We start from the raw sequence: 13214 nt of genomic DNA, 5'->3' as shown, positions 1-13214 counted from the left end.
ATAGCTTCCTGGTTGTGAAGTCAGCAGTTGGATGATGTCGCGTCTTTCTGTTGGACAGATTACACCCGTGATTTCTAACGTGGAAATGTTTCCCTCATTGTCCACTTGCTGAATCACTTTTTCCGCAGGTATGTTTTTTCTCATCCGCTTTACAATTTAAACTGTGGTCAAAAAAAAATAATCATTAATTAAAAATATTGATCCACCAAACTATATGGTATGAAAACAATATGAATTCAGTACATAGAAGAACTCCTCCTTAAGTAGAGCATACCGTTCTTGTCCATAGAGTTAGATTCAGACTGTTTTTTGCCGATGTCCGCAAAAGACCGTACAATTGGAATACGGTTGGCCAGCTTCTTTTGGTTTTGATGGTGGTGCTGCTTGAGCAGGGCTTCTCGGATTTTCTTTCTCACCTCCTCTCCAAGCTCCCCCAAGGATTCCTGTTGATCCAACACCAAGTCTAAAAGAAGATTAAAATTGTACCTTACAACACATTCTTATGGACTAAGACTTTTTATCTAATGCGTTCATTTTACATAATCTGTAAAAGAAATCTTCTATATCTATTATATATAGCTGGTGTATTTTAAAATTGTCCCTATGGACATCGGAATGACAAAAATCTATATAAGAAACACAAATGGGCAGACTAATATTTGACAAACTATATGTCCTTGTCTTCATACTGAAGTAATGAGCTATTTAAATTACTAACCTGTGCTAGATTATTTTTAGGATAAGACTCTTTATCTTTCTAAGCCTACTATTAATCAAGGTAGACTCATGCTATAGTCGGGTGACAGCAGAACATTTTTTCGAGCTCCGCTACCATTTTTGTTCACATATACATAAAGAACAATAGAATTGGAGATGCCAAGTTACCAACAAACTTGAAAAAGATGTAAACAATAAATATTTTCCAGACGGTATCCAGACATATCTTTGACACTGAAAATTGACACTCAGGTCAGCATTATTAAATTGACAGTATTTTATTGTAGAATTATGTCAGCGTATGTGCAAAAAACACACCAAGGAGATTTATTAATGTATTACATGTGTATTATATAAATGTGTTTTGAAGCATAACCAGGCTCTCTTTTCATTTACTAAACCTGGAACAGAACATATTATTTTAAAAGTGAAAGTGATTCGATTTCAAGAACTACACAAATTCATATATATATATATATATATATATATATATATATATATATATATATATATATATATATATATATATATACAGTTGAAACCAGATATTTACATATACTTCAGAAAAAAACACAAAAACATTTATTTCTTTACTGTCATACATTAAATCACATCTGTTTTAAATTCATAAATATTAGCATATTTTTGCATTTGTTAAATGTCAGAATCGAGCGAGAGAGAATTTTTATGTATTTTTATTATCACTTTCATCAAAGTCAGAAGTATACATACACTAAGTTTATCGTGCCTTTAAACAAAAAAAAAAACTCCAGATGATTCCATTCTTTCCTTAAGAAGCCTCTGATAGGTTAGTTGAATTTATTTGAGTTAATTGGTGGCACACCTGTGGATGCATATAAAGGCACACCTCAAACACAGAGCCTCTTTCTTTGACATCATGGGAAAATCAAGATAAATCCACCAAGACATCAGAAAAAGAATTTTTGACCTCCACAAGTATGGCTCATCCATAGGTGCAATTTCCAGATGCCTGAAGGTCCCACGTTCATCCGTTCAGACAATAATACGCAAGTATAAAAAACATGGGAATGTACAACCATCATACCGCTCAGGAAGGAGACGGATTCTGAGTCCCAGAGAGGAACGTTTTTTGTTGCGAAATGTGCAAATCAACCCCAGGACAACAGCAAAAGATCTTGTGAAGATGCTGGCTGAAACTGGTAAGACAGTGTCATTATCCACAGTAAAACGAATACTGTACCGCCATGAGCTGAAAGGTTACTCTAGGAAGAGAAAGCTATTACTTCAAAACCACCACAAAAAAGCCAGACTACAGTTTGCAACTGCACATGAGGGAAATAATCTTAACTTCTGGAGACATGTCCTGTGGTCTGACGAAACAAAAACTGAACTGTTCGGCCATAATGATAAACAGTATATTTGGAGGAAAAAGGGCGAAGCTTTGAAGCCTCAGAACACCATCCCAACTGTCAAGTATGGGGGTGGTAGTATAATGTTGTGGGGCTGCTTTGCTGCAGAAGGGACTGGTGCACTTTACAAAATAGATGGCATCATGAGAATATAAAATTATGTGGATATATTAAAGCAACATCTGAAGACATCAGCCAGGAAGTTAAAGCTTGGGTGCAAATGGGTTTTCCAAATATACAATGACCCCAAGCATACCTCCAAATTAGTTACAAAGTGGTTTAAGGACAACAAAGTCAAGGTATTGGAGTGGCTATCACAAAGCCCTGATCTCAATCCCATAGAAAATTTGTGGGCGGCACTGAAAAGGCGAGTGCGAGCAAGAAGGCCTACAAAACTGACCCAGTTACACCAGTTCTGTCAAGAGGAGTGGGCCAAAATTCCAGAAAACTATTGTAGAAAGCTTGTGGAAGGATACCCTAAACGTTTGGCCCAAGTGAAACAGTTTCAGGGCAATTCCGCCAAATACTAAGGAAGTGTATGTATACTTCTGACTTTGATGAAAGTGATAATAGAAATACATAAAAATTGTCCCTCGCTCGATTCAGATATTTAACAAATGCAATATTTATATATTATTAAAATGTATTGATTTAAAAAGTTTACTCTGATTTAATGTATGACAGTAAAGAAATAAAAGTTTTTGTGTTTTTTTTCTGAAGTGTATGTAAATATCTGTTTTCAACTGTATATATATATATATATATATATATATATATATATATATATATATATATATACATATATATATATATATGTATATATATATATATATGTATATATATATATATATATATACACACACACACACCTGCAATGTCCTCTAAGGAGTTGGCTCTCATGTCAAGCAGCACCGTGCCATTAATGATGCAACTGCGTAACTCGAATAAGCTGTGCAGAGAGAGTGTGGCTACATAGGGCTTACTCCACCTCTCTCCTCCATCCTCAACATCCTCCTCAAACTTCAACCACCTACAAACAGAGAGAGAGAGAGAGAGAGAGAGAAAAAGAGAGAGAGTGACCTGTTTGACCTCTCAGTCATGAGCCCAGCTGCAACAAGTAGTAATTCTAATACATGACCATATGTAGAAAAGAAGTTACTACATGTTTAGAAAGACTCTTAATACACCTTTCTGATGCTGCTTCCATTGTAAATTATTTAACATTTATTTGCATTTTTTAAAGAAAAAGAAATATCATTAAAGTGTGTGTTATGCTATCAGTACTGGCATTTACATCCATTAACATCTGTCAGCTATGCCATAATCAGGCAGCTCCAGTCTTAATTTAGCATGTCTCTTTCATTCTTTCATACCGCACATACTTTCAAAATATTGCTCATTTATTTAAGCTTATGTGAGCTTGACTTTTAGTTAGATATAGAGCAAGATAGATAGATAGATAGATAGATAGATAGATAGATAGATAGATAGATAGATAGATAGATAGATAGATAGATAGATAGATAGATAGATATAGATATATATGGATAAGTAAATAGAATTATGCAGTATAAAACAGAAACTCTCTAAAAGGTATAAATAATTATATATGCAAAAAAATTATCATACAACCCTGATTCCAAAAAAAACATAGAGAGATCCATACTCTATTCACAAAAAAAAAAAGATCAAATGTTTAAACTGAAAATATATATCATGTAAGTAAAAAAAAAAGGGTCATTTCGCAATTGATGGCTGCAACAGATCTCAAAAGTATTGGGACAGAACCCTCTTTACCACTGTGTAGCATCTTGTCTTTTGTCCATATACATCTGGGAACTGAGGAGACCAGTTGCAGAAGGTTTGAAAGAGGGATGTTGTCCCATTTGTGTCTGATACAGGATTCTAGCTGCTCAACAGTTTATTTGGGTGTCCTTGGTTATATTTTTCATTTCATATACCATTCAGCATTAATGGAGCCTTTCCAAATGTGCAAGCTCCCCAATCCACAGGTACTTATGCACTCCCATACCATCAGAGATGCAACTTGAGTGCTGAAAACAAGCCAGACGTTCCCTCTCCTTTTTAGTCCATAGGATGTGGTGTCCATGGTTTCCAATAAGAATAAAAATTTTGATTAGTTTGACCACAGTACATTTTTTAACTTTGCCTCAGTACATTTTAAATGAGCTTTGGCCCAGAGAAGATGGCGGCATTTCTGAATCATGTTCATGCATGCTTCTTCTTTACATGATAGAGATTTAACCTGTATTTGTGGATGACATGGCAAACTGTGTTCACAGACAATGATTTCCATTACAGAATCATAACTGTTTTAGATGCAGTGCCATCTGAGGGCCTGAAAATTACAGGAACATCCAATATTCATGTCCTTTTTGCACAGAGTTTCCTCCAGATTCTGTTGAATCAGATTTTTATGTTGAGAAAATCTTTTCTGAATTGTTCCACAATTTGTCTTTCACAGATTGGTGAAGCTCTGCCCATCTTTACTTTTAAGAGACTCTGCCTCTCTAAGATATACCATTTATACACAATTACTGACAATTATTGTCAATTTCCCTATTTAGTTGCATTATTTTTTCCAATTGTTCAACTTTAATAACACTTACTTTTTCAAGATTTTGTCCCAACTATAATAGAGTATGGATCCATGAGATTAGCAAATAATTGCATTCTGTTTTTATTGACATTTTACAGTGTCCCATCTTTTTTGATAATTACATTGTATGTATATATGTATGTATGTATGTATGTATGTATGTGTTTATATATACAGTATCATCATGTGTGTGTGTGTGTGTGTGTGTGTGTGTGTGTGTGTGTGTGTGTGTGTGTGTGTTTGTGTGTTTGTGTGTGTGTGTGTGTGTGTGTATATATGTGTAGTATATCTATATGTACATAGACATACTACAAATGATACAGTATAGAATAGAATCCTGCAGGATTATTACAGGAAGTAAAAACAACCTGATGTGGAGTGAATTTCAGCAGGGAAATGATTGTGTTCTGGTCTAAATGTTTCTCTTTCTACTGTGGCTCCTCTCTGTTCTGGCACTGAGCTGGTGGAATGAACTTACAGCCAAGTTCCTGGCTATCTTCAAGCGACGGATGAAGACCTACCTCTTCCTGAAACACTTCAACTAGGAGTTTTCCAGATTTGCTTTGTCCTTAAAAAAAATCTTAAGTTATCTTAAGTTTGTAATCTAACGTACCAGTGTAGATTTATTCATTTATAGAGACACAAAGCACTTTTGTAAGTCGCTCTGGACAAGGGCTTCTGCTTAATGCCTATACTTGAAATGTTATGAATCAACCTAGAAGAGAACATGTGTTTATGCTGTCTCAAGAGGTACGTTCATGTGGCCAAAAAAATCTCCACGGATCACAGCTGGAGAACTGCAGAAGTCAGTTGAATCTTGGAATAAAAAGTCTCCGGAACTATTTACCTACACTTTATTATTATATGTTTAATAAAGGTTGGCAGTTGTCTGCCTGCATAGCATTTTATTTATTAGAATTGTTCTGATTGATTGCTTGAGCTTTTTTCTCTTTCTTTTCTCTTGCATTCATCTTCAGCAGCCAGTATTTTCACTTTCTTTAAATTTTACATGCTTCAATAAGTAAGTACCTCTGCAATTTTTATACTTAGTGTCCACAAGAAAATTCTCACAAACGGCACTTAAATTTATTCATCGCAAAATGGGTTACCTAGCCGTCTCCCTCCACTCAGCATCCTCTCCATCACGCAGACAGATTTCATCCAGCTCAGTAAAGAGGTCATGTGGAATGTGCTCTTCATCATCATCTTCAGTTCCCAGCAGAAACTGAACCCTCTGAGAGGGTGTGTCTGCAACACAGAATGTGATTTAAACGGACACCAGCATAAGCCTTGCTATGTTAAAAACACCCTGGCAGGGTTAATCCTTTACTCTTTTTGTTGGAACAAATGAAAACAAGGCTACAGTCATATTTTGATTCCAACAAATGGGTTGTCCTTAATTTTAATGAAACCAAGAATTTCAAAACTGCTTTTAATAAATGGTTAAGTAAATAGACTAATCATACACTGTTGAATTAAAGTACAAATTATAAGAAGAGCAAAATTAAATATAAAATAAATCCAAAATGAAATAACGGTCCTGGACAATGGCTAATACAACTTTTCTGTTCACTAAACCTGCATGGGACTTGGGAAAAATGCATGGGAAAAATTTAACTGTAAGGTATGCTAGTACCATTTTTAACCCTTCCCCAAACAACCCTTCAAAACTGTGATTGTCTATCACCTCATATACAGCACATCTTGAAACCTGCATAATAACTGGGCAAGTTGCATAAGCACAATTTCTCAGTGCAATTAAATTCCTAATGCATTAAAAATAAGCCAGTACTGAGCTTACAGAGCCTTTGTACATTGTACATCTTTTTTTGTACCATTTGCAAACATTATTACTTCTCTGCCATTCACACACTTCAATTGCCATTCTACTTAAATCCCCACAGAAAAAGAGGATTGACTCATAAACATTGAGCACAGTGAGAAAGCAGCTTAGTATTTTGATGTCATTTAGAGATGGCATGTCAGAAAGGAAGCTTAGTAAACAAATTCATGAGATGGAAAAATTACCATATGAAGGTGATTCTCGCCCATCACACACTCCTGAGTCTCTCTCCCTGCTCCTCTTCCGGTGTCTGTGACCATGATGGCGGTGGCGTCTGTGGCTTCGGCGTCCCAGAGGCACATGTACCCCGATATACAATGTTCTATGGCCTGGGTGTAAACATAAACACTGAAGTGATCCCATAAACCAACAGTTAAAAAAACCATCCTGATTAAAAGTTTTTGTTTTTTTTGTAAAAAAAAAAAAATGAATTATATAGATAGATATAGACACATTTTAAATTACATTTCCTACAGAAGGTTTTACTATATGTATAATGTTACATCTCTGTGTAATATCCTAGTCATCCTAAGTCATCCACACAATTTAATATAATTACAAAATAGCATAAAAGCATAGAATAGGAGCATAGAAAATAGAGTTTTCAATTTAGGAAAATAATATACAGTATAGCATGCCTTAGTTGCTCATCAGGGACAAACTTACTTACAAAGAACATATTTACTTTTAATCACCACATTATCTGTGTAAAGCTGCTTTGAGACAATGTTCATTGTTAAAAGCGCTATACAAATAAAAATGAATTGAATTGAATTGAATTAAATCCTTCAATCTGGTTTATAATTGATGATGAAATCTCAAGTTCACTAATGGTGCATAGACACAGTTTTGACTTCCTGTAAATCCCATTAAAAAAAGATATAGTCACTTTGGGTAGAATTTGAATTTACTTAGGCCTTAGGGTCATATTTAACATTTAATTTGAAGATTTGCCACACTACACACACACACACACACACACACACACACACACACACACACACACACACACACACAGATAAATAAATACAGGCTCACCCACACTTATTTCTGTCCTGTATTTACACTACTGGTCAAAAGTTTTAAAGCACCCCATGTTTCCATTTTTTATTGAAACTTAAGCAGTGTAATGTCTCAAAGTATTCTCAAATGAAATCAACAAATAAACAATAGAACATAGGAATCATGAGAAATCAGAGAATCATTTAGTCTGACTCGTTAAAGTAGTAAACTTTTTGGAAACACTCCTGGCATTCTTTCAACAGTGAAATCCACTAATGTTTGGTAAATCCTCCACAGCACTGTTACAGAAGTCCCCAAATGTATGGAACTTCTAGTTTGCTTTGCCTTTACCCTTCTATCCAGTGCATCCCAAAACAGCTCCAGGTTAAAGTCTGGAGAAGGTAACTCTAACACTGCCTGGAGATATGTTTTGGTCATTATCTTGCTGTATGATAAACCCCTGACCAACTAGGCACATACCAGAAGGTATTGCATGGTGATGCAAAATGCTGAAGTAGTAGTTTTCGTTCATTGTGTCAAACCTGCAGCTTGCAGTCTTCTCTTCACAGTTCAAACTGATACTTGCTTACTTCGACCAGTGTTAAACTGTGGTTGAAGATTGTTGTCCTCTGAGCTGCCTATCATGGAACCTGCTGACTCTGCTGACTCAGGTCAGGTCTCCCAGACTACTTCCTGTCAGGGTTTCCTTCAGTTTCAAGATGCTTTTTAATAGTGTAGGAAACTGTACTCTGTGACACAGGCATTCTTTGCACTATCTCTAATGGAAAGACATACACTTTTGCTAGACATTATGAAAACAATATACTACTCCTGCAGTACAATCATGTCCAAATATTGTTTAAAACATGGTCTGTTCCAACATTGCTTTTATATAGCATAAGGGGTTTGTAAGGTGTAATCACCTGTTGGGACACCTGTGAGAATTTCAAGGCTTAATTTACTTTTATTCCAGCAAAGCAGCTGTACGTTGTTAAGCCATTAGATCTTCACCGGCCTTTTGTATAATTCTGATAAATCTTTTGGTTTTTGGTTACCTAAACGTTTTTCTATCAGTGTACCACTTATATTTATATCATTTCAGGTTGTTCACTTGACTTGAACAGCTTAAATTAAAAAAAAATGCTAACAAATAGAATGTTCTAAACGAATGTTCTTTTCACCAGCAGTCTACATGTGTTCTGTGTATACAAATAATTAACTGTATTCCAACAGCTCAAATGGTAACACACCCACAAACGCAAAACATAGCCAATGAGTGTGAGAGAATGGTAACCAAACCTGTTATTTTACTTTCACTCAGAAGGACAGCATTGAGTGGGAAGGCTTTAACAGTCAGTGCAGCGTTATAAATATCTAACACTATAAAGTGAGACAGAAACACTAAGCCTGATCTATACCTGCACCACTGAGCACTTAAACTTCACCTGTTTACTAAGATGAAGAATATTAATAATAAACGGTAGTTAAAATTATGCCAGCATAACAGCTTTTACAATAAATTAACTGCTTAGAATGCCAATATATCATAGGACTATTGTTGTTCATGCAACAGTACAATCTACTAATTTGCTTGGTCGAGGGCTTTCCTAGAGTGCCTATATTACCTTTAAGCACCTGCGCTGTTTCACTGTGGGTATCATTCTACTTGTTTCCACATAAACTTCCACTTCCTAGTGCAAAATGATTATTGCAGTACAATTAGCAACACCATCAGAACTCTTGGCAAAATCAAACACAAGAGTACAGTTATATATGTGTGTTTTTGAATATTGCTCTGTGCCTTGCTTTTATTGTGTCTGTGTTTTGACTTCTGCTTTGTTTAAAATGTAACAACATGTACTTTTTACATAAAAATCATAAAAGTTAAGAGATACTTGAATGTACATTGCTAATACATTTTAGTGTTGTGGGGTTTTTTTTTATTTATGAGTGTTCATATGGCTTTGTACACAGGATGCTATTTCATTAGGCAATCTGGAAATTGCAAATGTGTGTGATGATCTGTGATAAATCCAGAGGTAAGAAGTAACGAAGTACAAATATTTAGTTACTGTATTAAAATACAGTACTACAGATTTTTCATGTATCGGTACTTTACTTCACTATTTATTTTTCGGACAACTTTTTACTTTCACTCATTAATTTTTTTTACACAAATATCTGTACTTTCTATTTATTACATTTCCAAAACAGGCTTGTTACTTTAGTTATAATTTATTTGGTGAAATGTCAAAAAGAAATTTCTCATTGCGCCGTTTTTAGCCCATCAACCTATTTCCTGTCATTGCGCAGCTTTTTAAATCTACCACTGGTGTATAATTTCCTGGCTCTCACACACCACAGATGTAGGTTAGTTTATGAAGCTCACAATAAGCAAGACAGAAGGCAACAAGTAGTGCAGTATGGCTATCAGGGATGAGACAGAGGGATTCAGTGAAGTAAACATGACTGAAAACAGAGACATTCCTGATCACCTGATCATCATCATCTTTTCTTTGCTTGTGTTCTATATGGTGGATGTTCAGCCTGGATATATTCATTAGGTAACAAAATTTAAAATTCATTTTGTAATAATATATTATTTAGGATATCAAAATGAACGCGTCAATGCAAATTCATTTTAAATGCACATATTTTATTAACAAATGTATTATTTTGTTAATGCAGTGCACATTTCTGTTTGGCCATTTTTATGAAAAGTATAAATAAATAAATACATTTAAAAGAGGCGGAATTAAAACCTTTAGCTTGACACCCGTTTATTCACGACGTTCTTTCTTTACTCAGATATAAAAAATTTAATAAATTCCAATAAAAAAAAAAAAAAATGTATTCAGTGAACAAATGTTTTACTCAAATCAAGCAGTAAAAATCTGCTATTATGCACACAATGAACCCCTTTGGGTTTGACAAAAAACGCATTTTTTCCTTATAATGCCGAAATGAACTTAAATTATTCTGACTTTTGTGATTGTACTGATAAGAGCAATACATTATTTGAATCTGTAAAGGGTTTTATTTCATTTGTATACATGCATAATAAAAACAAAATGCTGTGCTTTTGTAAAATAAAGAAAACAGACAGGGGGCGCTCTCTGCTATCTCTTTCTCTGTCATCTCTCTTCACAGACACATAAATAAAACAACCTGAAACTCAGTAAATACTTGCCTCACAGACATAATAAATACATAAATAGAAAGCTTGAACAAATATTCTTTGATTATGTAACCCGTATGAAAATTAGAAGAGGTTCAGTATCACCTCATTAACCATCCGTGTGGAAACATAGCAATGGTTCTGTTTGATTTCCGTAATTTAAAACAACATAATTACTTTAAAACATTAACAAGAAAATTTTGTCTTCATGCTTTATGTTGAGTATGGTTTCACTAATAATTAACATTCATTTGCATCTTCTTCTTCTTTTGGCTGCTTCCATTAGGGGTCGTCACAGCGGATCATCCATCTCCATACCCTGTCCTCTACATTTGCTTCTTTCAACTACCTGCATGTCTTCCCTCACTCGTCTCTTCTCTGCACATGTCCAAACCATCTCAATTGGGCCTCTCTCACCTTGCCTCCAAAACGTCCTACATGTGCTGTCTCTCTAATAAACTTGTTTTTAATCCTGTCTTTCGTCATCACTCCCAAATGAAAATCTCAGCATCTTCAGCTCTGCTACCTCCAGCTCCACCACTGCCAGTCTCTAAACCATACAACATCGCAGGTCTCACCACAGTCCTATAAACTTTCCCTTTCACTCTTGCAGATACCCTTCTATCACAAATCACTCCTGTCACTCTTCTCCACCCACTCCACCCTGCCTGCACTCTTTTCTTCAATTCTCTAACACACTCTCCATTACTTTGCACAGTTGATGCCAGATACTTTCAACTCATCCACCTTTATGACCTCTTTTCCCTGCAACCGCATCACTCCACTGCCCTCCCGCTCATTCACAATAAACATACATTTGCATATGGTTTTAATATTTGTCTAAAATATACTAAAAATGTGAAAAGTATTAATTTAAGGTACATTTAGAACAGATTCAAAAGTTGTGATAAATCGCAAGTTAACTCATAACAATCATGCAATTTATCCCGATTAAATACTTTGATCGATTGTCAGTCCTAATACTAATAAAACAAGTCCAGTTACCAATGTGACACTAAAACAGGTAGTAGTAATGGCTACTTTTTAATGGCTACTCAAACTTCTTTACTTTAGCTTTAGTAAAAAAGTATAGTCAATACTTCAACTTTTACCAGTCTTTTAAAACATGAGTATCTTTACTTCTACTTGAGTAAAGGTAGTTGTAGTGTAAAAAGGTACTTGTGTGTACTTTTGCCACCTCTGGATAAATCCAATAAATTGTACAAAAAGAATTATAGCTGTTTAAAAGCACATATAATGATGACTTTTACTAGCTACTCTTACAGTTGTATTAAAATCTTTTATTTTTTAACAATAAAGCATGACCAAATGTAGTGGAAGCTGGGTATCTGTAAAGTTTTCTGAGTGCCCAAGAAAATAATGTTCAGTTTACTCTATTACAAATGCACACAGAGAACACTTTGAATTCCTTTTTGCAGTATTCCAGAAGACATTCAGAACTATCTTCAGTACTAGACAATGTGTGTGTGTGTGTGTGTGTGTGTGTGTGTGTGTGTGTGTGTGTGTGTGTGTGTGTGTGTGTGTGTGTGTGTGTGAGAGAGAGAGATTGAGAGCAAGAGATAGACTAGTCATGGCACAACTAGCAGCTACAATACTGAAGCATACTGTCATTAAATATCCCATCTATGAGGCAGTTTTTACAGTAACAAATAGTTTATTAAAGTATTAGTAGTAAAGTATTATTAAAAAGGAAAAATGTCTGTGTGTATACAAATACAACCTGCAACTGCTTTTAAAACAGAAAGTAACAAAAATAGAAACACATCATTATTTCAGATACATGTAGGTGGCTAAGGTGGTTCCCCAAACCAAAAATGAGATACTATAATTATATTATATGTTTTATATAATAAATGTGCAAATAAAAGCATTAGTGTGGCTTTTGTCTCACAGAGAGACAGAACAAGATACAGAAATAGCTCCTCTGCTGACGTCAAAATTACTGCCGTCTTCTGTGTTTTTCCTTTTCAAGAGAATTGCTCTTAACCCCATGGTACCATCCACATTATCTCCCCGTCTATACATGTTTCATGAGTAACACTTGCACGCACGCACACACACACACACACACACACACACACACACACACACACACACACACACACCTCAGACACAAGTATATATGTGCGCTGTCAGCCTGAACTGGAACGGCATGATCTTGCGTTCCACCCACACATGTTCTCCCTCTCTCATTCTCTCACTTACCTTCACATCTCTGCACTGATGTATGTGTGAATGTGTGAGTCTGCAAGTGTTCTCATGTGGATTGCCCACATAGTGCATGAAGATTTCACTTTCACCGTTATTACCTTCCAGATCCTCTTGTTCTAAATTGGCCTTCAGCATTGAACGAGTGCCTCCTCTGTCCACCACTGCCTCCTCATCACCTCTCTAGAAAAAACAAAGTGAACAGAGTGAGAGAGAGAAGAGATAGAGAGAGAG

At 35.3% G+C, this 13214-nt stretch overlaps 1 protein-coding gene across 3 annotated transcripts in view; it reads right to left on the bottom strand.

Moving 5' to 3' along the window:
• The window catches only part of slc4a10b (solute carrier family 4 member 10b), a 53048-nt gene that overhangs the window by 21825 nt on the left and 18009 nt on the right, over positions 1-13214 (bottom strand). For all 3 annotated transcript variants that reach the window (XM_046841252.1, XM_046841273.1, XM_046841263.1), the window contains 5 exons: positions 13082-13163; positions 6757-6900; positions 5838-5976; positions 2978-3138; positions 275-463 (listed from right to left, as the gene is read on the bottom strand). In XM_046841252.1, the coding sequence (XP_046697208.1) occupies positions 275-463; positions 2978-3138; positions 5838-5976; positions 6757-6900; positions 13082-13163 (715 nt within the window). The remainder of the gene's footprint in view (positions 1-274; positions 464-2977; positions 3139-5837; positions 5977-6756; positions 6901-13081; positions 13164-13214) is intronic.

The sequence above is a fragment of the Silurus meridionalis genome, chromosome 3, assembly GCF_014805685.1.
Source record: "Silurus meridionalis isolate SWU-2019-XX chromosome 3, ASM1480568v1, whole genome shotgun sequence".
NCBI classification, from domain to species: Eukaryota; Metazoa; Chordata; class Actinopteri; order Siluriformes; family Siluridae; genus Silurus; species Silurus meridionalis.
The sequence above is the reverse complement of the archived record's forward strand: the minus strand, read 5'-3'. Positions and strand labels throughout refer to the sequence as shown.